Consider the following 27,862-nt stretch of genomic DNA (forward strand, 5'->3'; position numbering starts at 1 on the left):
GAACTTGAGATACATTTCCCTCTAGTGTTATAGAGGTGGTAATATGGATCAACCCATAAGTTGAGCTTATGCAGTCTGGGCCAAAAAAAAAACTTGCTTGCAGGCACCCACCTTGGTGGATTTACGAGTTGGCCTGCTAACAATTATTTACTTTTTTATTTTTTAAATATTTTTCTTATACAATATACCAAAAAAATATAATGAATTTTTTTCTTAAAATACTTGATTGAAAGCATCAAATAAATTATATGGGCATTTTAAAATTTTTTAGATAGGATATATTATATATTAATATAATTATAATAATTAATAAAATTAAAAAAATAAAGAACATGTGAGTTAGTGGGGTAACTCGTGGTGGGTTGTAAGCTTAGCAATGCAAGCTAAAAAGGCTTATTTATTGTTAGGTTGGTTTTTAGCCAACCCTAACCCACCATTTTTTGCAAATTTGCGAGTCCTATACAATTAAGTGGCTCGACTTATTTAAGATGGATATACACTGTTGAGCATTACATAAAAGATATTGAAAGATTATGTAAAAAGTCATAGTTGGCTAGAGGGTTGTATTGTTGGACAATACATTTGTTAAGAGGTTGTTAAATTTTTTGCCAAATATTTAAAAAATGTCAATGATACTAGACTTCTAGTGTTTCGGCATGAGGAAAGGACAAGTGAGAAAGAGATTATAGGCAGGAAAGTTGGTACGATCTTAAACCAACATGAGAGAAATCACATCTGTATGTATTACCCAACTTCAAAGAGGTTGAAGACTATGTGGACAAGAATATGGAGGAACTTAAGAGGGATAATCCTAATAAATTAGAAACTTAGTATGTTAAAGTACACAATAAACAATTTACAGTATGGTTGAAAGACCATATGCATGATAAGTATGATGTTGATCCTGATTAAGTTTTTAACAAATTAATGTTCTTTGTAAACGATATATGCAAACATATGCTTTCTTACACAAGCTACATTGGTTCACCTAATATACCAAAGAACATGATGATTAAGGAAAATTACAAAATAGTAGTGTAATTTTTGTAACTAATACGATGCATATATCAAGTACCAAAGATAGTAGTTCTCTCTATGGGAATATGCGTACTTTGGGGTTATTAAGCACATTTGGGAGTTATATTACATTGGAATTTGGTTTCAATACCTAGGGGCAATTAGGTTGACATTAATAATGCCTTGAGAGCTAATAACTTACAATTTATGCAATTAAATTTGAATAAGTAAGGAGTATAAAGAAAAGCCTTTCATTTTGACTTCTCAAACTAAACAAATGTTCTATGTCTTTGATCCTACTAATAAGGAATGACATATTGTTTTGTTGACTAATAAAATAAATTAGAAGATAAAATATAAAGACAATACAGTTGAAGATGAACACAATTCAATGAAAATGATGTTTTATATGCTAGACATGACCAAAATGAAAGAATATGAATTTTAAAGATGGAAAATTACTTCGCAATAAGAAGAAAACAATTCAAGCCAAGAAAAACTTTAAAAAAAAAAAAAAGCACGACTAAGAAAAGAAAAGGAGAAACTTGAACATGTAAATTTGCCTTAAGTTCGTTTGAGTTGATTTTAGTTCAATTAATTATTGTTTGAGTTAATTATTCTTTGAATGAATACCATGTATAGGAGTATGATTCTTTACTGAAAAGAAACCAAAGTTTGAAAGTGAAAGGAAGAGGAGAAATTATTGACTCTTCACTAGCGATGGGCCATCAATGTTTTTTCTTCGTGTTCTTAGGGCCATCAATGTATTTGTTTCTTCCACTCCTCTTTCATTCTTCATTTCTCTTTGTCTCTTCACCGGAAAGTTTTTCATTGTTCCGACCACCATGAAGTTCATCTTTGGGTTTCTATCATTTGCCACCATCGGCTTGATCACCGTTAATGCAAAAAGGAATATAAAAATTATATATGCTCATGTTGTTTTATTATTGTTTTGTGAGGGTGGTCATGAATGAATTCATTAAAGCTTACGAACATTCTAGTTTTTCTGCAGTATTGTTCACTGTAAAGTTACGAAGAAAAAGAAACATGTATTGGATGGGAAAAAGGGCAAAAAATTGATTTAAAAGAGAAAAAGAAAGAAATGGACCCCACTTGATGAGATCACAACTTGTTCGTCCATAATATATTTTTTACTGATTTTGTTGTTATCCACCTAAAAATTTGTACAAAACAATGAAAGAGATGAAGTCCTAATGCATCCAACAATATGAAACAGCCACAACTGGGGAATTTGTTCTTTTCGAAACTTGTCTGTCTTGTCTTCATGGAAAACTTATCAGCTTCCAAGAAACAGGATGAAAGTCCCAACCTTTTTTGGAGAATGATATCTTCCACTTTGATGCAGAGCTGTTAACAGAAATAGAATGATGATACATGTCAAAAATAATGGATGGCATTAGCAATTTCAAAAAAAGCTTGGCATGATGCAATCATATGAACGGATTGTTTTCTGTTTTTGAATTACAGGTGTTGTCTCTCAATTGGTACTTTTACAATTACGGGAAGATTCACCTGGTAAACATTTGCACCCATATTATGTCACATTGTGGCTTAGGAATTTTTGGATATGTTGACATTGTTCTGTTTTGTTCCATGAATAGAATTTCCACCATCACAGTGTGGTCATAACTATTGAAATGTTGATGTGGAACTGAGATACCAGTTCTATATATTTTTTTATTTTGTTTTCTTTTCGGGTAGGCCAGTAGGCGTTCATGACAAAGAAAGAAAAGAAACAGAGAAATCAAATGGTGTATAAGTAACCTTGCATAGCATTATTAATAAACCAAGACAGTGAAATAATGGCTCAAAAGAACTTTGCACTCTGCTTGTAAATCCTGGCCTAAAAAAATCTGAATGTAAATCGAGGAGGGAACTCCCTAGAAATTCATCTTCTAAAACCCAATTATTGGCAAAAATAAATAAATTTTCCAAAAAGAAGACTTGTGGGAGAAGCATTGATGGAAACCATTAGATTGCGTTTGGTAGAAAGTACTGAAAATGAAGGATTAAGATTATGATTGCAATTGAGAAAATTTATTAAAAGAGTATTTAGTATAAGAGATTGCTTGTTATATGAGATTAGCTAAACCCATGTATGTGGGATTGGAGAATACCATGGGGGGAAGTGGTATTCCTCAATCCCACCTCTATGGGTTTGCCTAATCCCATATAACAAGTAATTACTTATGCTAAATACTATTTTAATAATTTTTTTCAATTCTAATCCATATCCCAATCCCTCATTTTTAATGTTTCGTAGCAAACGGGACCTTAGAAACTTGTACTATGAATATACTGCAATTCCTCCCAACCCAGAGAAAAATATAGTAATGAACAGGTCTTGGTTTTTGCAGAAGAAAAGAAAATGCGGAGAAGGATTAGAATAAAGAACAATTAATGTTTGCTAACATTGATGGTTAACGTGCCCTTTTTAATTTTTTTTAATTTATGTTTTCTGATTTTTCAGGTATTTCATTTTTAAAAAATGACACTGAAGCAGCAATCTAACGTCTTGGATATGTGTGTAGATTTTTTTTCCTCCCACTATTAATACTTGAAGTTATTATTCTTGTTTGAAAGTTTTTCTTTCAGTAATTTTAAAAGAACCGCCAACCTCAGATAAAGTAAAAAGCCAGCGTAACTATTGGAAGTGTTTTATAGTTTTTTGTCTAGACATTTGTAAGAGAATTTAATACGTCAAGATTGTATATATGATATTTGTTATTTTAATGTCGTGTTTTTTTTTTTTTGGTCAAACAAAGTCCAAAACACGTGATTGCCCTTTGTTAATTTAATTCTCTTGTGATCCCTAATTCTGCTTGTAGACCAAACCAGACGTTCTTAGCTGGGCTCCAAGAATTATTTTACCGCGTCACTCCCTAAGCATGGAGTTATGACTTTTTTATGATTGCCAAGTTATTGGTATTAACATGTGGACATTGGACTCATTTTATAAAATGAAGGACCAAGATGATGGTCAAGTTTACGCTTTTCTATTTTTCTTTTTTCCTTTAGCGACACAAATATGCAGATTTCACCATGGACAGCTGACTCGGTTTATTTTAAATCAGTTCTGGCAAATGGTATCAGGCTTTGCTGTCACCATATTTCACTTTCTCTGTTCATTTATGTGTACTTTAATTTCTCCAGATAAAGTATAATTTTTGGAGGATCTTCTTCTGGTACTTCTTATGGGGTACTGCTAGGTTAGAACTGTAAAGTAGTGTAGGATGTTCTTGTTGTTTTGTTTAGCAACCCCGTTTAAGGTCTTCTCATGGACATGAGACGAGAAAAAAAAAATCATGACTTACAGAACAATAACATCAATACTAATCAGTTTTAACTAATTTAGCTTCTGAATGAAGTTGTTGATCATTACAACTTTGCTAGGCCATTTATGCTGAAATTGAAGTTAGTTTTCTTTAACAGGAATGTGAGAATCTTAAGGAGTTAGGGTTCCCTCACCTTGAACATACACAAGTGGTAAATCGAACAACAGGGAAGGTACATTGGTTTTATTTTGATTGTTTTTCATTATCTAGGCATCCAAAATATGAACTCGGATGCCTATAATTCGTTTGGTGGTTTTCTGTGATACCTCCTTCATTAGAGGCAACAAATGATGTTAGCTTTACATTTCTTATGTTAAAACTAGGACGGTGCAGCGCGGCATGCTGAGTATGTTTCCTTGGGTATCCGTGAAACCATAGAACAATATGATTGGAAAGTCAAATGCCACTAGAAAAAGTCACATTAACATTTTTGAAACAAGGCTTTTCCTTCCTTTCCTCACTCTTATAACATTTGAAGCGAGGAACAAAAGAAAAGGAAACCTTTAGTTTGACAGTAAGACAATCTGCATCATTAGCGACATTAATTAGTCTGCACAATTATTGTAGACTACCTCCGGTTCTTAATACTACTTTTGGTCCTAATTATAAAATCTTATTTGTAGACTATAAATAAAGTCTTATAATTAAGACCGGAGATAGTATAAGACCTAGTTGACTAATTTGGAAAGATTAAAAAAATTTGTTAAATTAGTTATTTGTAATAAATATGTGGTTTCTTTCCTAAAATACCCTTACTAATCATATGTATTAGCTAAAACTATTATTTGATAGAACTTTTAACATATGCTACTACTTCAAGGACTATTTTGAAAAAATATATATATGAAAGACAAAGCAAATTGGGATATTATATTTAGGATCAAATTAAAAGTCAAACTAGTTCTTATATTAAGGATAAAAGGTAGTGTATTGTTAATGTTGAGTTAAGATCATCTTTAGTCCCTAAAACTTAACCTCATTTTAGTTTCAGTCCTTGAAATTTGAAACCAACGATTTTTGGTCCATGAGAACTTGTTTTAGGAACCTTCCTGGACCAAAAACACTATTCCAAGGATAAAAAAATCTTTAGGTGAACCAAAAATTAGGTCAAATTTCAAAGACCAAAACCAGAATTCAATCAAACTTCAGGGACTAAAGATAATACTAACCCAAAAACTTTTATATTAAATGCGACAACTATGCACAAATTTGCATTTTCGCCGGTAGGTAGAAACAGTTGGAATATAACTATGTCACACCTCATTTTCACAGTTGTATCTAGGGTGCAAGGCTATCCTAACATAACCCAATACGGCAATATTTCTTATAAAGGTTCCAATACTGAAATTTCTCGTTGAATATTATTGTATTTATCTTCCACTATAAACATCAAAATATCTGCAGATACTGCGGAACACCAAAGGATCTTACCTTCTTTACATATCAATAAAGAATTGATGATGAGTTTTTGAGAAAGCATTAGAAAAAGGAGAGAAAATGAGGGAAAATGTATAAAGCAGTGATTATCCTATTTCTACAGATGTTCTTTTTTATAGCCTATCAACTTACTCTATTGTATGTATCCTTCAAATAAGAATCGTAGTTTGTAGCCTCCAGCTTGCATCGTATCTGATTTTCCGTCATCTTTCACAGCATTATATCTCTAATATGAGAACAAGCTTTGGTATGTTCCTGAGTTCGGAAGATAAACAACACACAGTGGTGCAGGTAAGTTTGTCTACAAGTATACTTTCTTGTTTAGTCTTTTATCTGAATTGCCTTCCACTATTATCAACACCCAACATTTTTGCTTTTACTTCATTACCTCATTTCTTCTTGTGCGCCTTTTTCTTAATGGTTAGTGTTTTCATTATCACATGAAGATTTTAGTTTCCTTCAACATCATTAGTTAGTTCTGCTTTGTGCTTGCACTTGTGGTGCATATTTGGTTATTCATTCGAATAATTTTGAGAAACCTTTTTCTGGTGAGGACTAATTGAACATTTTGATAATACATGTTCAACTCACATCTAGGCGATTGAAAAAGAATTTCAATTTATGCTCAAGTACCAATTGAAAATGGGGAGGATATTCAAATTTTGAGGTAGGATATGATTATTTTCCTCCATTCTTTTCCAGAAAAAGAAAAAGACGTACTTTCCTGGTACCAAGGCTAACGTCTGCAGAATCACAGGTATGAGAAAAATCAGTTTCAGAAATGCCATCTTGACTATTTTACTGATCCTGTGAGTTTTATTCCCCTCCTTCCTGTCTTTTCCATTTTGCAATGATAAGAATTGCCTTGAAGTGGTTTTAATCAAGCAATTTGCACATTTTTGTGCCTTTTCTTTTGTTTTGACAACAGATCAACTTGAAGAATGGTGGACAGTGAATAGCGACGATGCTTATGTATATAAGTGATAATGCTGGGAGTGGTGAAACACATTTCTCAATGGTAAAATTCTTGCTTCTTGAAACATTTCATTTAGCTTATTTTGTAAGCCATTATTAGATGATAGATATGAAGCCAATATGTAGATTGACTAGTGTCACAAATATAGGTTCATTTGTATGTGAGATAAGAAGTCATGTTTGATTTAAATCAAATGTTGGTATGTGTAAGCCAATTGCACTTTTGCGCACACGTGTGAGTGTGTATCAGGCTTCTCTTCTAAACTTTTCAATATCTATATTATTAGTAAAAGGTTAACTTTTATTTTGGGTTTCATTTTATTTTATGAAATATGGAAAAAAAATTAAAAATACAAAATTGGAAACATACAAAAAGGCTGAATATAGAGATATAAAAGAAAGAGAATAAGTGTAAAGAGAAGCGAACATGCAATACAGTATTTTTTTTTGCCCCCTAAGTACAAGTATCTTCTTATTAAAAATAATCCTTTTGAAGCACTATCGGATACTAAATGTGAGCACATCTCCTAACCGGAATTCAAACTTTGGTTCCTCATGTTGTGAAGGACTAGCCCTTTTTGTTAGATTCAACTTTCATTAATAGTATTCATTCATAAAAACCTAATACGACACTTAAGCCGTAGGCTCAACAGCAAAATAGACACAGACAATTACTAGGAACAGCAACTTGATGAAGTCCATATGAGGAGGAAGGATTCTTTGCAAACAGCAACAGATAGCATGACTTGATGATGTAACAGTATGGACACATGAACAAGAAGAAACACTTGATACCATTGTGGTTGACTCCTTAAATCTACATGGTACTATGCCCAAGTCATAAGCACCCGACTCACCTTAGACGTTGTGTAAAACATGAGCCCATATTCATGTGAATTTAGTTGTTAACAATTTTTTAATATATTTTTATTATAAGTTTATAATGTCCTATGCTGTAGTTACAAAAGTAAGGCTCTTAATGTCCTGCTCCTGAGTTTTAATTCAAACCAGTTATGTTAATCAATCCATTCCATTTGTTTTTTTAATAAAAATTATTACTACTATTTTTATTTTTAGTTTATATTGATTCTACCTTCTTGAAACATATAATGACTTGGTAAGATGATGATGACTCATATAATATGCTGGCATCTTTATTTTTAGTTTTACATATAATGTACATAAATGAATTGCAGGGTGGTTCAGGTGAATGTAACTGTGGTGGGAAAATTGTTAAAAGGCTATACGTGAAACCTATTTAAGGAAATGCAGTACTTTTCTGGAGTATGGTTAGTATCCATATATGCCTGTTTTATAAGAGCAAATAGACATTGTTGATGCCTATAAATGATGTGTTTATTGTAGATTTTATCATATGCACTGATGGTACATCGTTGAAAATGAGTGGAAGTGTTTACATGTCAAACGTGGCAAAATACAAATATTTTTAGGGAAACAGAATACTAAAAGAGTTGCTCTGATATCACATGGAGAAATAGGAAAGATAATATAAATTTCTTATGTCTATTCATGATTAGAGAATGGGTATATGTACAGGAGCCAAGAGGGATGAACCTCAATATTAATGGCTGTTAAACGACAGAATAATATTCCTAAGAATAATATCTGACCCTATACTATTTAGAATAACAATATAATATCCTAATATCTCCACTAAAGGAAAATGATGAAGACATTTATGTAACTCTTAGATGCTAATTTTAAATGATATGTGATAAACCCATATTTTACTATGTTTTATATGTGATTATTTAGGGGTTTTATTATCTTTTATGAGTTGAATTGCACTAATTACTATCTATTTTGGGATATTGGGTATCACATCATTTTATGAGAATTATTACAGATTTAATGAAGATTTCAGAAATTACATCCAAGGACCAAAGTAATGGTAGAATGGAATTTGTAAAATGACCAAAGGGGACCAGTAGATGCTGTGCGTTTTGATAAAGAGGAGCTTGATTCATTCAGCGAGGAGCTGAATTCTCCGTCAGATTCTACACTTCATCATCATCATTTTTTTCCCTACACGGATCATCACCATTCTGTCACTCCCCATTTTTCTCCATATTCCTTCGACACCTCTATCATCTTCTAGCATCTTTCATTCTCTCCACCTCCGGTTCCATTCTCTCTTCAATTCTCAACTTCTCCGTCTCATCCACCGTAGATTCTCCGCCAACCTGCAACCTCTAGATTTCATCTTTCTTGTCCATTGTTGCAATGGATGATCCTTCAATGGAGCTTGGTGAAGCAACTCAAGACACCATGCACAGCTAATATTCCACCTTCCTAAGAGGTGTGATCGAACTGAAGCCTCTATTCTGACAAGAGAGTCTATCAACGTCCCTAATTCATGATTGATATATGGTTGTATTTTAATTGCGATTCTCGATTGGGTTAGGATTGTTTTCTTTAGGATATATTGTAATTAGATTAGTCTTGTTATGAATCTAACAGTGTTCCTTAATACAGAGTAGACTTGATTGCATTATTGAATCTAGTTTGATTTGGTTTTGTAGTTGGGTCGATTAATACGTGATAACTATCTATTGATGTTACCTTGGAAATTTTCGGTTCATTCATTTATAATCCGACGCTTCCATTCTTCTGACCACAATCAACTCTATTTCTTATTAGGCTAAGAAGGTTAGGTTGCCACTCTTAGGAAGATTATCATCACTGCATTTCGCTTATTCCTACATTCCTGCCACAATCACTCATCACTCATCTTAAAGCAAAAAATCAATATAAAAAGTAGAATAGATAGTTAAATCAATTAGACATAATCAGATCACTTCCACTATTAGTAATTTGCAAAAGCATTTAATTAACAAGAATCCTGAACAACAAGCCTTCTTGTGAATCAATCTAGAGTTGAGCCACTGCATTTCTAAGCTTAATTCTAGTATCTTTGAGAGTCCTAACAAGGCCTATCAAATTGGTAGTAATGTGAAGAGCCAACTGATATTGTATATATCACAATTACCTTTAAATTAAATTGTAAATTACTATAAACAATATCAATCGATAAGGTAAATATACGACTTAACTGCTTCTCATTTCATGGTTCAACCAAGTAATCATTGAAGAGTTGTAGGCAAAATAGCAATATATCACCATAAAATTTTCATTATACGTCGTGTAACCATGTAATCATTTTAAGAGTTGTATACATTTTCTTCACATAATCTAACTTTTTCCTTTTGTTCTACACTCTGAGAAATCACGATCGTAACCCAAACTCCAACTTTTCACACTTTTCTTGTTATCCCCTACGATTTCTACATATCATCTCAATCTCTAGTCTACATTTGCCAAAGGGATGCCATAGTCTAATGAACTATAGTGAGATGTGGGTCAGATTTGCAACAAGATGGATTAGGATAAATTTATCTCCTCATTTTTCTCATTCTTTAAAATTCAACATTATACTGGCTGAGCTGGTTAAGCTTGTTTACATGGATTTTCATTACCTACCCGGCCTTGCTCTCAGTCAATAGTTCAGTCATCCACCCCAAACAAGGAGACTAGCAAAGATCACAATTATGCACTAACATTAAGCTCTGTTCTTGAAATACTCCTGAAATGATGAAAGCCAGAAGTGTGAGTGAGAAAAGGCATTCATGGATGAAAAAAATTCCATGGGATAGTCAGTTACCTCAACTAGATTCTGAACCAAGAATGATGCACCTGAAACTCCAATTTTTTGGGACCAGCCAGAGACTCATTTACACTAGAACTCGTACAATACCTCACACAAACCCTGGTATTTTTCAAAATAACATTATTTAGAGCAAAATAAAGTTTCATAATATAGTCCTAAAGTAGCTTAGTAAGTGGCCGCAAATATAATAAATCAGATTTTTTTTTTTACCCTACAACAAACTACATTTTTATAAAGAAAGAATGTAAAGATCAGCCAATAAAATTTGGCTCAGTGGCATCTATCTTATCTCTAAAACTGAAGGGTTTGAGTTCAAACTCAATCTATATAATCAAATTGACTTGAAGCAGAAATAAGTAACAGAGGATCATATCAAAGATTAACTAGCCAAATTAATGAAGTTAGCGATATGAAATATCTCTCAGTGGATGTCACAGATAATACTTGAGAGTGAAAACACAAGCACAGAGAGAAATAAGAGACTGATCATAACACTTTTGCTATCAACACTCCAGACAACCACCATTGGAAGACCTTGCTTTCTCTCCCTGCTAACAGGGCCTAAGTTAAATATAATTATAGTCAATTTTGGAACCGTATTGGAGTTTAGATAGTCATTGAAGGACGAGAAAGATAAAACAAGCTTAAATTTTCAGTGTGTTTCTCTCTAAATGCAAATATAGAATGATAAATACAAGTTCAGACGTCAAACCTGTCATTTGAAGCAGAATCATTCAGTTGGTGCCTGTGGTCGCATTGCGTTGATGCACTTGCTGTGAACCAACATTGGTGTAAGTATAGCTTAGAAGTAGCCAGAAATCTGGCACAGCAAATGGGATATAACCAAACAACATAAACACTCAAATTCAAATCCCTAGATTTTACTACCTCCAGTCTTAAATGGATGACCTAGTTTGTAGTGCAATTTGCACTACAAACTTTGAACTATGAATCAAATTTGCACCACAAACTGAATGTTATATGTAGGAATGATGGTAGTATTTAGAGAGGGGGGAGAGAGCGAGGGGGAACAATTACTAGGATTTTGAAAGTGGAAAAAATGAGCCAAAATATGAAACTACCTCCGCAGAACAAATCTCCATTATAGTACTGTTTTATAAAGCCAAGGAGAACCATATGCTCATTTAATAAATAATCATTGCCGAGTATAAACCAAAACCAAGGAAACATGATGACAGATAAACATGGAAATGTGGCAACCTGTACAACCATGATATAATAAAGAAGATAAACATCAATGGCACAGTTATGCATAAACAAACTGCAAAATTTAGACTATTAGTTAAACATCTAAAATCTTAAATTGATTTCACCTGCATAACTTCCTTCCACCGAATAGGCCAACTTTTGTAAGGTAGGTAACAATTTTTCACAAACCTAACACAAAAAGAAACATCATATTTGTTTGATTAGTTGAAGGTGATGTTGCCAATCATGATTTATATTTAATTTCTTAGTATAAAATTCATAATCAATTGCATTAAAAGCATCAGACAAGAAAACTATAAACTGCGTGCAGGCAGGAAAAAATATTAAATAATATAGTCAGATTTACAAGACCATCAAAACAATTTCATCCACTCTTAACAGCTTATTTTACAATTTAAAATTCTAAAAGAAATGCAAAGGCAGCACTGATTTCCTTGGATCGGTACAAAGACATCAAATGCCAAGCATACAGAGAAAACACCTCATGCATAAAACAATTATAAATAAGAATTAGCTGAAAAGAAATACATAAAACACCTCATGCATACGGATGAAAATCTCAAAAAACGAAAAAAGAAACAAATAGCTAATTCAGCAACCAAGAGCTAACTTGGGCCACGTTTGGCATGTTTGAATCATTTTTAAAGAAATTGGAAAGGAAATGGAAACAAAACCAGAGTTCGGCATAGATTTGGAGCTTAAAAACATGTTTAGTATGAAAAATTGAATCCTAATTTTATTTTATATATACATTATAATATTAAAAGATCAAAATGCCATGGGCAAAATTATTTAAGGAAAAAAAAATCTCAATCCCTGCTCACCATCAACACCACAAGCCATCACAGAACTTTATCTTCTCTCGCCGGAAAATACTAAAATGAAGAAGCAAAACCAGATCAAAGAGTATAGTTGTAAAGGCACTGATATACCATATCCACAATGCAAAACCAAATTTGAAATGGTGAAACACTAGCATATACCAATGAAACACACTGGTTCATATAACAAAAAGGCTCAGATCAGAAATGCACCACCATGTCAAAAGTAATCAGAGGAAAAATTGTGGGATCTGGGAGGACAAAGAGACCCTAGAGCAAGATGAAGACTGAACAACATTCATTGTAGCGCCAAACAAAATAAAAAGAAGCAGCAGATGATGATGACCAAGATCAAAGTCTGAGACCAAGGTTGAAGTTGGAGAAGATAGGAGACTGAAGAAGAGTGTAGGAGATAAGTGCAGGCAACGATGGCATTGGAGTTGGGCGATGATGGGGTGGTGAAGGTGCAACAGGAAGGAACAACAGAAGCCAAGATTGAAGGACAAGGAAGTGAAAGGCAGAGAGGTCCTTATGAACTAATTCCATTATACAGGAAGAGTTGACAACAAACTAGCAGTAGAAAGCAATTTTGCCCACAATATATACTTTGTCACCAGCCTAGGTCTCAATGAAGGGCAAGTACTTTCTAAAAACAGGACCTTGAGATGAGACCCAAGAAACCCGATATCAAATTACAAATAACAAAGAGCTAGACCTCCGTAAATATTCCTTTGCTCTTTCCCCATTTGGTCATCATCACCAAATCAAAATTCAAAATCAAATTTATTTTCGGTTAAATTAGTATTTTGGTTCCACAATTAGTTCAATCATTTTCACTTGGAGCCCTTGATCCCAATTTGGTGACATCGGCCAAAACCAAATCACATGCATCATAAACATATATCTTTGCTGGCAAACAAGTCTTGTCCAAGAACAGAAAAGAGACAAAAAGAAAAACGGTCCAATAAAGTTAGCATGGCATGCCATGTGTAACCTGGCAGACAGAACTGAAAGTAGAGCAGCCGATCTGGCGCAAAGCAAACTTGACTTACCAAATTGAAACAATAAATAAACTTATGGAACCAAATACTATTTTAACCTTTATTTTTCCTTTGCACCAACTTCCGAGGAGCACAGAAATTGCAAGACCTAAGTATAAAATTATAATTAAATATCATCACTGGCGAATGAAATACCTTCCACACAAACTCTTCAGCAATAGAATCTCTATGATAGATCAAGACTTGGAATGATTTTCGGAAGCAGCAGGTGAGTTGGCCTTGAACATGGCTCTTCAACATTTCCATCAAAATTTAAACGTGAAAGTTCATTTTCAAGAATGGAAAAAGCTTCTGAAAATGCCTGCACCAAAACTTTTGCATAAAAATTAAAAACATAACTAGAAAAAAGCTAAATTATTAGCCCAATATTTAGAAACAACCATAAAAAAGATGATGAAAGATACAGCAATTAACAAAGGAGAAAAAAAGCTAAATTTTTCAAGCATTCTTTCAAGGAATTCTAATGAAAGATATAGATCAAGACATTCAACTTCATTTCTAATTTATCATAATAGTTGTCATTGCATAGACAAGCAATTTTAGACTGAAAAAGCACCATATTTGGTAATTATGATAAAGGGTTCAGGTGCAACTTTGTTTTGAAAGTTTTCACTAGGCACCCGGAAGTTTTTTTGGCATATTTGCCACGAAAGTTTAAAATCATAGCAATATTACCACCTATCATAATAAAACTAATATTGACTGTTAAACTAGTGAAGTTGGCCGCTAATATTTTTAACGATAAAAGGCAAAATTACTATGATTTTAAATTTTCTGGGCAAATTTACAAATAGAAAAAACTTCTGAGCGCACAATGCTCCTAAATAAAAAATTTTCAGGGCAAATTTGCACCTTAACCCCATATAAAACTGTTACCTTGATACACTGATGTATGCGGAAGCAATTTCTTCCCACATTATTCGTTGGGAAAAGAGGATCATCTATGTGTATTGGGTCAATGCTACAAAATCAAGTAGTCGGTCATCAACATCAGGGGACGAATATAAGTGTAAAGGATACCATGTCATATTCAAAAAAAAAAAATAGGGCTTGGGTTCACTATTACCTACAACCTCTTTCTCTTTTTAGATAAACTCCACTTCCCTGGACAGAAATTCTCATTTGGCGGGGATCAAATACATTCCTAAATAGGCACAAACCAAAAAGAGAGAGAAAAAACCGTCTGAAAAACTTCGTGATGGTAACATATCAGTAGTTTATCATTTGCAACAAGAAAGCTCACTAACCCAAAAAAGTGGAGAAAATCCATTAGAAGGCTTCCATAGTTCTGCAAGGTAATAGTGACAAGTTTATTAAGTAGCGGTCAGATAATGTTAAACAACAAAAAATACACTTAGCAATATTGTCACAAATTCATGCCTCCAAGAGAAAGCTTTGCTCTTCATTGGTAAATTTTCATGTACTCTGAGATAAACAGAATAAAAATTGCTTTTGCCAACTAAGAGAAAGTGAGGAAAGAGATGTGAATCAGTAGTTGACAGGCTCAACATACAAGTAGATGGGATGAAAATTGTCCCCAAAAAAAAAAAAAATCTGAATATCCCTTAAATTAAATCACTCCAAATCCAGACTTCAGATCCTCTGCAGACTACAACAAATAAATTAGTGCACATGGTGCTGTAAAATTGAGATAGGGAGAGAATTGGAATAAGAGTAACTAAGGTTTATATGCCTTTGTTTCTATTTCATCTTATCTACACTAATGTGTAGACTGTAGAGCACCAAAGAGAAGCCAAATGCAGAAATCCATGCCATAAAAGATTTGAAGGCCAAGATATGCCCTTAAAGATGTGAAAATCACTCCCCAACCAAACAAACCAAAGAATACCACAAAACACATTTCCACATGTCTAGAGAGTGGAGAAATCAAATGGGGATAGTTTTGAGCTTAATAAGCGTGTTACACAGATGTCAAGAGAATAAATTATACTGGCCGGTATAATTTACAAGTCATTTGTGCTTATGCTTTCGAGTATTGCTGACCCAGGCTTTGATTTTAACTGAAGCATTTAAGCTCCAACTTGACTTGTCAAGAAGAAAACTGTCCCTTGCAGGAGAATGAGAACTTGAACTTGATAGTTACAGTCTGTTATTGTGTGAGATTAGCACTTGCAAGTGATTAAAATATTAAATATCTGCGAGTTAATACTCTCCATTCCCAGTTTAAACAAAGCGTTGAAATCAATACCCAGTTACTCACCAACACTGAAATATAGAGATACATAGTGGCTAGATTATGTAGGAGTTGAAAGACACGGCCCAAGCCCACCTGATTGGGCTCACTTATTAATGTTGCTTTTATCTATTGTTAATTATTTTTCGTTATTTTAGGGGTAGATTAGATTAGGTAATATCTAATTTTATCCTATCAGATTCTTTATTTTATCTTAGATTTACCCTAATTAGGGGTCTATATGTACTGATTAAACTCATTGAATAAAGTTGAGACTAAGTCATCAAATGCTTAGCTAATTTTCCTAAACTCAAACAGTAGGTATGAGAAATATTAACAAAATCGCAATAATCAGTACAAGTAACCACTACAGCAATCAATTTTTTTGTTGGAAAGAAACCATTCGTTGGAAAAGAATTAACAAATTTAACGGCATATAAAAGCCAGCCTTTAATTGTGCTTATATTTCATTGTCCCTTATCACAAAGGAAGGCCAAATGAAGCCTCCATGGTTTATCACAACCACTAAGATATACATGCATTTTCCAAATTGTGATGGTAAAATTGCAATGGAACATCAGCAAGTATGAAAGTCTGTATAACAATTTATACAACTCTTTCAGTTTCAATTGTCATGTTAAAATTTTCTTTTGCATGGAGATCTTTGTCCGGACATTTAAACACCCAAGCTCTTATTATTGTTTCAACTTCTTTAAGAAACCAATTTCTGAGAAGTGCCAGACATGAAAGTGTTTCATTTGCCACTTTCAAGCCAAAGCAAACCTTCCATATGTAGGTTTAAATCACATTCACGCATTAGTATTTGTATTTATATCATTCAATTTACTCTTTTTTTTCCTTTTAATTTCTTTTATGCTAATGCATACAAGCTTGCATAATTCCCATCCCAATCAGATTCAACTACTATCCCATTTTCCATAACTAGTCATTAACCAAGCAAACAGATTTCAAAGCATTAGTTTCTTACAAGGCAAAAATACCAGAACAAGGCACTCCCACAATAAAATAGCATATAAAAGGAAGTCCAACACATCATACAATAATTAAGAATGAAAGCATTCTACCAAATAAAAAGAGAATGAATTGCATTCATCCATGCCAGCTCCTAAATTATGCATATGATCTCATCATCAAACAAAAATATTATGATCCGCATTGATATTTTTGTTAGGGCCATAGTAACATTCTCACTTACCAGCAGCAGAAAGATTACAATAAAAACAAACTTGGAGTGTAAAGGAGGGACCAAATCTTACTTGGTCAATCTGCCGACCCAGATGGTGCTCATGTTGAAGAAAGCGTATTATTAGCAACACCTATAATAGAAATCCAGCTTATGCACAATTTTTTCACAAACAAGAAAATTTATATAGTAGTAGACAATCTTCCTTGAATTAAAGATGAAGATATTTTACAGGAGCGATTCAAATTTTGGATAAAATAATGGGAAAAACTTGCATGCTTATTAGATTACTCAATTAAAATATGACAAGTATATAAAGAACTAAATGCACACATATTAATAGGAAGATAGCACAAACAGTTGGGGATTAGATAGTGTCTCAAGGAAAAGGATAAATCGGGGGGAAAAACTGAAAACCTTCAATACAAAAGACCTATATAATTCCAATTGCACATCTCTATTCAGGAGGCTCCAGTATGTAGACCACTACTGGGGGGAAAAAAAAAAAAGGAAGTTTGCTAATACCGATCATCTCCATAACCACCTAAGTGGTGGCCTACCATGCATTGTACAAAGTTTGAAGAATGAGTTGCACTAATTCACCACTTGTCAATAGTACGACTTGTCATAAATTTTACATCTTATTGATATTGCTGATTTTGTATATGGGCATCATAATAAAGAAAGGGAAAAAGAATAGGGGAGGTGTTATTATTTGTAATCTAAAGAATAAACATAAATATAGGAAACAATATTTAAATGAGGATGACAATAAGGACTCAATATCAATTTTTGTCTGCTTTATATTAGTTATAGGCTCAATTATTTTGCTATCATGCTTTAATAATTATATTTTAATGCAATTTAATATAATCATTCATTTGAGCTATGGGAGTTATCTCTCGAGCTCAGTATAAAGGCCCCAACAATCCAACCAGGTTTAGGCCTGATTAGTTAGTATGAGATATTTTCAGATTCTCTACATCCTTCTCTCCCTTTATTTCTTCTATATCTCCCTCTTACTTTTTATCTCCCCCTCTTTTCTTATTCTCTGCTACTGGTCCTATATTAAGTGATTATTATTGCTTTGTTGTTCTATCTCTCATGCTCCTTTAAAATTATATACTACTTAAATATATTGAATGTTCAAGATCATTAGTACAAATTACTAATTATTCATTTCATTAATAAATTAACAAATATTGAACACAACAAAATAAATATGACATTTGATAATTTCATTGTTCGTTAGATTTTCGGAAAATATAAATCCCATCTGTGTTACTTCTGAACCAAGAGAACTCTGAGAAAACATCTAGAAATCAAAATTTCATGTCGAATTATTAAGCATGCATACCAAGCAGTAAGAACTTAAGCCACCAGAATAGGACTGATCCAGACTACGATCTGCCAAGAACTGTTTTAGCACCAGAGCAAGAGGTGTAACAGCAGGAAATTGTTCTGTCAGACCCTTAACCTATAGGAAGCAGTAGAATGCAATATTGGTCAATCAAAAACCAATGTAGACATGAATGGATTAAATGTCACAAGAGATTGGATTGCTGCTTCCTGAACAGCAAACCAACAAACCAACACTAAAATCAAACTACCCAAGAATGGAAGTACGTTTTGGGATAAAAAGAACAGGGGGGAAAAAAAGAAAGGTAAAAGCGCCAGGTTGTTGTGCAACTAGCTAATAAATTACATTATTTTTGGAAAAACAAAAAAGTTAATTTGCTGCCCCCAGACAATTTTGTCCCAACAACCCCCCTCCCAAAAGAAAAAAAAGGGCAAGAAACAAAGCCCTTCTCCTCCCTCCTTATGTTAGCGATGATCCCCATATCCACTGCCTGACATCTTTCCTTTCTCTTTGCATCCTAACACCTCTCCTCCTAACAACATAGACCATACCCCCCCCCCCTCACCAACACAACAGTTAACACCCTTCTCCATTTCCAACGAAAATATTTCCCATTCTTTCTTTAATTGCTTCATCTTTCTTAACTAGTGATCAAACAATCAGATTTCCATTTGCCTTCCCATTTTTCCCCCATAAAAAGACTTGATTTGCTCTAACAATAATTATAAATATTAAATTCAATTTTCAATTTTTAAAGCTTTTCTATCCAGTCATCCTTTGCGGATTTCCTTAAGTAACTCTTTGGAAGTTTTTTATAAAACAACTAGGATATCCCAGAAGCTTACAGTTATTCAGTCATATCAAACCTTCAGAATGCTTTTTTATTTTCCTTAAATATAATAAGATGGATGATAGCTTAAGACGGCAATAATTAATATCCACAATTGAAGGCAGTCAGGTATATCCACTTTTCCTTTTCGGCCAATCACGGACAGTCTTAGTGCCATAATCAAAAGAATTACCAATTCTGAAGTTTGAAGTCCCGTATGCGAGGGGGTCTTGAAGCTGATGTCAAGACGTACTGATTTGGAATTCTTTGCCGTGTCACTATTCACCGGGGAGCATTTTACCACTGCTAAATCTTCTGAATGAATCACATCAGAATAAACAACATTCCCATTTTCACCAGCTGTACAAGCCGACTTCCCATTTGGAGATTGCAAAATAGGAGCAGAAGAGGTGACAGCATCATAAGGAACTTCCACCACAAGCATAATGATAGGTATCTAAAACAAAAGGGAACCAAATGAGAACATATTAGAGATAAGATCAGATTATATGAAGTTTTCTAGTGAAAAAACAAATTAAGAGATGTTACAGCTGTATTCTCCACTGTCTTCAGAGAATCATTTTTTACCCAATCCTGATTGGCAAGATACCTAGCTGCATGCTGGCAAAGCAATAAAGTTGAGGGTCAATTTTATGACCGCTAAAACAAAATTGAAATAACTGCATTAACAGAAAAAAGATCATAAGGTACAAAAAATTAGCTTGGATATCCTCCGAATCATACCACAAGTAAAGGGCAAAACAAGAAAACTATCGAAGTACATCACAATATAAACTCATAAACCTCATGAAATGTTTGTTCGAAATCAACCATGAAGCAGACTACAGAAATGAACAATTATGGTATGGAAAATGCACATTATGTGTGTGATTAATTACACAGAAGACCAAGTATTCTCGTGTCTCAAATTATTTAAGGAAGCCATCCTCAGGCATACCTTGCAATAGGATTTGGTTTCACATCCTCCATTCCATAGACATTTTTTTCCTTTAAAGAAGACTTTTGTCATAAAGTAGTGTAGATATATACACCACCATGAACTACTTCCCAAAGGCTTAAAATGTGATGTAGGAGCAGGTAGCGAAAGTCCTTGGGCTTCAAACATGGGAGAAATAAAGACCCAGCACACGTTATGTGTAAATTTAGTTTGATTAAGAGTCAGAGCGGAAAGGATCAAACTCCTCAGTAATAGGCCAGAGTGACTTTTTATTCTTTTTGGTAACTAAATAGTTTTAAATGGAATTCCTAAGAACATGTACGGGCTCCCATGATTTTTCTGTCTTCCCTCACTTCACGTAACTTCCATTTCTTGTTCAGCTTTAAAACCAGTTTTTTAAACTTCATGGAAGAGAAATCCAGCATGAGATGACAAGTATTAGACCATTAGCCTCATAATCTTTCATTGTAATTATGGGAAAAATTCAATAATAATCAAACTTAACATAGATGCCATACAGGGGACACATAAGGTGTCAGACTGGCATGGCATAGTTTATCGCCAATATACCTGAAGACAAGTTTCTTTGATACCATTACGGCCCTCAAGTATTCCAGCTTCTTTTATTGGCTCCTAAACCATTATATTTAAAAAAAAAAAAAAAAATGAGTTACTCCACCAAAATAAAAGCATAGACAATACAGCAGAAGAAAAATGGAAAAATTACCAGGTTTCTCACAGGAGGAAGACAAACCACAAGGTCAACATCACTTGTTGGAAGAGCCATGCGAGTTGCATTAGAACCAAATATGTGTGTCCTGGATCGGGGCCATAGAACTTGCAGAGACCGGGTAACTCTCTTGACAGCCCAATTAATGTATGGTTTCCTAGACATATTCTCCGCAGCAACCTTGGGTTGCATCATATATACAAAGAATAAACGCCAAGTAACGTCATGAAACCCAAACAAATGCACTAAAAAGTATATGAGAATACTGGGATTAATGGAACTAAAACACCAAAGAAACAGAAAAAATTGTTTTTACACAAAAACAGAAACCAATGCAGAAAAATATAAAAACACTCTTGAGCTACTCAAGATGCTGGATATCCCTAAAATTAGAAATAGGGAAAATTGCTTTTACACAAAAATAGAAACCAATGCAGAAAAATAGAAAGACACTCTTGAGCTATTCAAGATGCTAGATATCCCTAAAATTCCATACCTATTCTATAACCAGGGCGCATCATAACATCCGTAGAATCTTTTATCCTGTGGGGCTAAATGAAGACATACTGCTTTCTACTATAGATCAAAAATATAAAGGACCAAAGTACCAAACTTGATAGATCAACAAGATGGAATGGGAACGAGCCAAGCATCAATCTCATCACCATTCTTAAACCAGTAATGCCTGTACTGACGGAAATCAGTGTGCGCCATACAGTTTTGAACCAGTCAGTCTACCCAACACTGTTCACGTAAGGGATGCTCATTGAGTTGGCCTGAATTTATAGGTCAAGGTGTGGATTTAAACAATACCAACCAATCTAATACACATGCATGAACACCCGTTTTTGCCATTTCTTTTTAATATTTTTCTTAAAAGTACAAACATTGTAGAATGAGTTGAAAGCTCATCTCAAACTGATCCAATTAAATCAAAAACAGTATGTCCTATACGGCCTTTATTTTTTAATTAAATTACATTTTGTTGCCTTGTCGCTTGTCGTGACATTAATACAAACACTATTCTTCAAGGGTGAGCATAACCGGCCCAGCCCAGGTGAGTCGGCCCAGCCCAAGTCAGCATGTGATAAAAAAACAGGACAAGTCCAGCTTCTAGGTAGAGCCAGCAGGCTCAGCTAACCTGGACCAGCCTTCAAATCAATGGAGGAGAAAATACTGTAAAAGAAGACGTCTTATTTATACCTTGACAACTTCAAAAGACTTTCATGGCCATTACTAGGATTTAATCTAAAGTATTTAATAAATGAAACTTAGAAACACAGTGGATATATTCAATATAAGAGTAAAACAGAAATTTAAGCCAAAAAATGCTCATTGTTTTAACATTTGAGTTATCATTTTCTTCAAAATTTGAATGAAACTACTACAAGGTAACCAGAGGTAACCAAACAAACCGAAAAGAGTACTGAATTACACACTTAAAACCATAAGAAGCAACTGATTTTGGACCCAAAAATAAACTGTAATTTTCCGTAACTAGAGGGGGCAATATAGAAAGCATCATGCCATTTACTCTGGAAAAACTACATAAAAAAGTTTTTTAAAGAACAAAAGTGCAACCAAATGACTGAAGTCTAAAACCTTGGTGACTATGGTGCACATGAAGATTATTGCTGCCAAGCAAATGTTTTTTCATCGTTTTTCATATGTATTATTAATATTAATTAATAGTTAATTACTAATTTAGAGATAAAATGATTTCATACATGCAAATAATAATACGAAGAATTCAGCTAAAATTTAATATATCCTAGTTTACTCATTCATTATAAAACTTGGTAACACTAATAAAGTTCTGCAGTTGGACCCCAATTGAACAAATAAAAATATAAAACAGTACTACTATTCAGTTATAAGATTGAAATCCAAGACAGAAAAGGGTCAGGCAAACTAATTTTTATACCTTTTTACAGAAAGAGTCAATCTCATCATGAAGGAGGCTGTGCATTAATGCCAAAGATGCACTCCTCGTAGGACAGCTCTGAGAATCAAGTGGTTGCAGGGGAAAGGCAACATCTGGCTGTATGATTAAAATTAAACAATGAGCACTAGCATAAATCTATAAAATAAACCAGCTAATAGAGAACTTTACATGTTCCTGATCAAGTGTTATCTGCGTCATTGCAATCAAGCGATCTTGCAGCAAGGCAGCAGGTAAAGGCTGGATCTTGGGTTGCACTGCAAGGTTATTACTTCTCCAAGAAGGCCACACAACTTCAGCACCATCCACTCTTAAACAAGTTTCCTCAAAATTATTTCCATCATGATACCAACCCCTCACACCCCAGTGCCTTGGACTGGAACTGCCAGATCTAACTGTTGGAAAACCCCTTTGTTTCCTAGAATCACTCACAGGAGAAGGTGGGGGTGGACGCGGAGCCCGTGGCACAGAGAGCACTACAGGTGATGGTGGCCGTTTGATGCAACGTTGATCCCGCCTTGTACGTGGAACACATGGACTTTTATGATCTACACTTCGCATAAAATCAGATCTTGATCTTTCCCTCGACAAGTTAGGAATAATGATCGGCCTTAGAATGGGGTATGGATGCGAATCGCCTGTCTTCCCTTCAACTTCACAAGGTAAATTACTACCAAGAGACCCAGAGGTATCTTCCTCCATTGCTGCACTGGTGACTGATGAAGAATGCAACACCTTTCCAGGTACTTCATTACCTGACACCACATATCCAACAGTCTGGGGTGTAGTTCCCATAGGATCAAATGGTGAGCACAATGAAGCGGCAGTAGGTGAAGTCAAACCATTTGTACTATATGAAGATGAGAAAGCAATTATGTCATCCACAGCCCTATTAGCATCAGCCTCACGCCAAGCCCAAACACTATCATCTGAGCTAAGAGAGGGAGCTCGGGAGAAACCTGTTCCTGGATGATCAGAAGGATCCCAGTACATTATGCCACCACCAAAGTATTGGTTATAGTCTATACCAGGAACTGCATGAACCTCATACTCTTCCTCTGATAACCAGTGATTGTCATATTCATCAGCTAGCTCCTGTGCATTCATCAAATCAGGTAAGTCTCCATGATATTTTCTTTCGTCATCAGGAGATGCTGCATTAACCTGCACACCATGAGAAGCCAAACTATTTGACAAGCTAGAGTGCCACCCGGGCATGAATCCAGAATCATAATTACAACTCGGTGAAGGAGCCACGCCACTTCGAAAAACTGGAGGCCAATCTGAACTCATAGGAATAGGATGAGACAGAATTGGGTTGCATCCACCATCAATAGGAGCATTCCTCCCCTGCTGAAATGTGGGAACAAAAGAGTGACAAAAGTGATTATGCCAGTTGCGTCCAACATCCAGATGCAGTCTATCAGTAGCAGGAGGGAGGTGTGAATTAATTGATGGAAAATATATAGAGGGCACACCAGGCCATTCATATGGACGATATTTTGAAAAAATTGGTTTTTGACTTTCAAATAGGCAGCCTCTATTTTGCTCCTTCAAAAAGAGATGTTCTTTCAACTGAGCCTCTCTAATTGGCTTTTTCAGAAAACTTGACTTGGCATCTAATTCAGCAAGATATGAAGAGTTCAAAGGACTAGTGTCTTCATTGCAAAAGAGTCCACCAAGTTTCAAGGCAGGTACAGGTGGAGTTTTAACATAATCTCCATCACAAGTTGAATTATCTAATGTACATGATGAAATTTTCTTTTCATTTAACAATTGACAAGGCTGAGCACCTACACTATTGCAACGTTCAGAAAAATCTTCAACATAATCTTGAATTTCTTGGGTACAGTTGTCCTCCCTATTAGGTCCATTATGAGAATTAACAAAGCTTGAATCTGCAGGACAAACAAATGTACCACTTGCACATTCCTTTTTCACATTCTCAACAGTTGAAGTATCACAAAAACGATCAGCAATTGCCACCTCCACTTCAGAAACAACAAGTGAAGAGGCAGTAACTGTAATTGAATTTTGAGAATCTCCAACTTGACAATCAACAAGAGACTTCCTATTTTTATTTTTCTCTTTTCTTCTTCTTGAAGAAGTTCGACGTTTCCCAACATTCCATTGTTGGTTATGGTCCTGATAACACATTATAAAACATTTTAATCACCAGCTCGAAATAAGATTCAAACTTGAGAAGAAAAATTTAGATCACAACCATTTCAGCAGTTGAGGACGAGCTTCCCCTAAAAGCATCCTTCCCCAGAGATACATCAGGAAGTTGCATGGGTCCTGTTGAATTAGTCTTCTGTTGATTCTCCACTACACCGACGACATCCTAGAATAACATTTAGGGAACAAGTTACAATTCAAACAGGTAGCATGTCTATAATAACAGGGTTACAGCCACCTAAGTAAATGGGAATTAGTACCTTTGGAGGAATTTTATGTGAAATATCATTCACACATGACTTTGGTAAAGGGTTTAGCTTTTTAGAATTGCGGGCCCGACCTTTCTTTTTATGGCTACAATTACTGAGCTTTTCTTTAGCTTTGCTTGATGAAGACTTGTCACATTCCTCTCCTAAAAGTTCAAGTCTTGTGGAGTCAACTGAAATAACCATCAAAAACCCTCGCAACTTTCTTGTTATACAATCAGATATGGTACAAACAGAACACAAAGAACTAAATAATAGTTTTTCTATATCATAATCACTATTACAACACAATGATATCATTTTATTAAGATCCTGAAGCACTAATAATGAATTAAAGGCTCTGGCTAAAGAAGCAGGTCTCCTAGAAAATGTGGGTGGCCTGATAGTTTTTCCAAATTCTACATCATCAGGAAATATCCGAATCAACCTTTCAGCTGATGTAGAATAGTTGTATGGCAGTGATTGTCCTACCCCTGTACTGTACAGCCATGTGTCATCTTCCAAAGCATCATGTGCCACTTTGAAAACCTCATAAATCTGAAAAACATGTAAATCAAAAGTCAGCATGGGGATTAGATAAGGCCTATTTACGAAAATACAAAAGAAAGTCCCAGAAGCTATAAAGTTATTGTGAACAAAGAAAGCCTTCATATAACTAAGTCCCCGATGCTAGGGGGCTCTAATGCTTAAACATAATATAAACACAGATGTCTCTGTTCATGATATTTTGAATCAAGCTTATAGCACAAGGCCGTGGGCAGATGAAATAGGAACCAATTAAGCCAAGCTTAGTATCGTCAGTTGGTTAATGTTATAAAAGAACTACATCTACTTTTTAAATTTTTTGTTTCCTTTTGCAATTAGGAAACTAGCAAACAGGTTTCCATGCATTTTTACTCTATCAGATCTTAAAAATTTTTCAAAATTATTTTTTACCCAAATTCAGGTATAATTTTCTTAAATACGTTTGCTGATACAAAGCCCAACAAGATTGAGCTCCCAGATGAAAACTCTAGATGCAAAATGAGTAGAAGTGAGCAATTCCAGAAGGCTAAATTTGATAAGTTGGGCAGGTCCATTAAAGCTGATCTTGGAAGTGACACATATTATCCATGTGTATAAATTTAACCCAGAACGGGATAATCAAATAATGTTGTCAGAAACACCCTTCTAAATAACTTACCATAACCTTGCTACGTTTTTAATTTGGATTGTTAGCTAGTACAAAGCATTTGTAACCCAATTTGCATAAATATCAAATAAACGATAATTAAAGGGAACAAATCAATACCAAATTTTTGGCTGCTTTCCCCATGATAGTCGTCAGGACCTTCTTCCTTGCTGCAGCATCCAGGTTCCCCCACCAGTCCACGCAACCCTTTATCCTCCAATACACATTAGTTGAAACCCCTGCCCCAACTAACCTCTCTTTCAATTTCACCCCTCTCTTTCTTCCACTGCTGTTGCAGTTTATCCAAGCCAGCCTCAAGGAAACCTCAAGCCTATTCACCACGAAAGCCTGAATACTGTAATATCCTTTTGATTTTAACCAATGTAATTCCACCCAATCAGCTCCTAATTCATTCGTGTCACCTCTCAAAAAACCTCCGTTTGAAATTCTATCCATTGCTTCCACCATCCGATCCACATTCTCAACGAAGGCCTCCGTCACAGTCATTGCATCAAGTCCCTTCACTGAAGACGAGCAAGCTTCGATATTTTCCCCTTCCCTCGACCCAAATAACCGGATGGACTCAAAAACCCACCTTTCTGACTCGTTCGACTCGGCCACACGTGACAAAAGCCCACGAGACTTCTTGCAACAGAGGCTGGGTAATTGATCCCACGAGGGAAGATCGGGAAGAATGATGAAGGAGCAATGGCCATGAGCTCGAACCTTGCACAACATTTGAATCAGAACCTGAACGAACTTAAAATCGACAGTGGTGAGATGAGCTACGCGCTGCTGAACGGAGAGAGATGAGAACCATTTCAGAATTGCAGACCTGGGGTTAGGGTTGGGGTTCGAAGGAAGGGATTGAGAATTGTAGAGAGAGATATGGGAGGTGAGTGAGTCGATAAGCTGCTGGTGAGCCATGAAGAAGCGTGAAACTAGAATTCCGTTCAGCGATTATCAATCATCGCAGTAGCAGAGACGTAAATAGCAAGATATGTATCCATCCGCGGTAAGCAGAATTCGATTCCAAGTTGAAATGCCTGCTGAGCATTTTCAAGAGCATTGAGAAAGGTCAACTTGTCGCCTATACGGTTTCTGTTTCTCCCAATTTTCCTTTCCTTGTCAGTTTGAGGGTCGTCACATTTAAGTGCCGCATTTCGTCGTTAATCCGAACTTCGGAGAGACGTTCCCTAGATGCTATGATAGGTTACGAGGCCTACATTAAATTAGTTTGTATATTTAGAGCTAAATATAGTAATTAAATAAATTCGCATCTCTCAACCCCACCACTAAAATACAGAACCTATTTAAATAAGATGGCTTTCTGGGCTTTCATCAACCGTATTTTCAAGTTTCAATATTTTATTATCTAATATAAATTGTTTTTATATGAACAATCGACATGGAAAATTGGAAATTACAGGACAATTGATAATCTT

The 27,862-nt window shown here is 34.8% G+C and overlaps 1 protein-coding gene across 4 annotated transcripts; it reads right to left on the reverse strand.

Annotated features, from left to right (window-relative positions):
• Positions 1-10,187: 10,187 nt before the first annotated feature.
• Positions 10,188-27,603, reverse strand: LOC114720805 (uncharacterized). Of its 4 annotated transcripts, XM_028906513.1 has the most exons (20): positions 26,538-27,601; positions 25,241-25,783; positions 25,027-25,146; positions 22,974-24,947; positions 22,785-22,901; positions 20,858-21,040; positions 20,701-20,763; positions 19,722-19,793; positions 19,366-19,629; positions 18,341-18,460; positions 17,057-17,116; positions 14,833-14,873; positions 14,652-14,729; positions 14,462-14,546; positions 13,721-13,886; positions 12,528-12,578; positions 11,808-11,871; positions 11,186-11,246; positions 10,468-10,572; positions 10,188-10,389 (listed from the first exon to the last, which is right to left on the reverse strand). In XM_028906513.1, exons 1-15 carry the CDS (start codon positions 27,342-27,344, stop codon positions 13,752-13,754), a joined length of 4,662 nt encoding a protein of 1,553 aa, XP_028762346.1. In that variant the 5' UTR covers positions 27,345-27,601; the 3' UTR covers positions 10,188-10,389; positions 10,468-10,572; positions 11,186-11,246; positions 11,808-11,871; positions 12,528-12,578; positions 13,721-13,751. The 4 variants fall into 4 exon arrangements, with proteins under 4 accessions (XP_028762346.1, XP_028762347.1, XP_028762345.1 ...); XM_028906514.1 differs by lacking the exon at positions 12,528-12,578 and having other exon boundaries at positions 13,721-13,897; positions 26,538-27,602; XM_028906512.1 differs by lacking the exon at positions 12,528-12,578.
• Between the last annotated feature and the right edge of the window lie 259 nt (positions 27,604-27,862).

This window comes from Neltuma alba, unplaced genomic scaffold (genome assembly GCF_004799145.2).
Source record: "Neltuma alba isolate B1F8T4 unplaced genomic scaffold, ASM479914v2 tig00012000_pilon, whole genome shotgun sequence".
NCBI lineage: Eukaryota > Viridiplantae > Streptophyta > Magnoliopsida > Fabales > Fabaceae > Neltuma > Neltuma alba.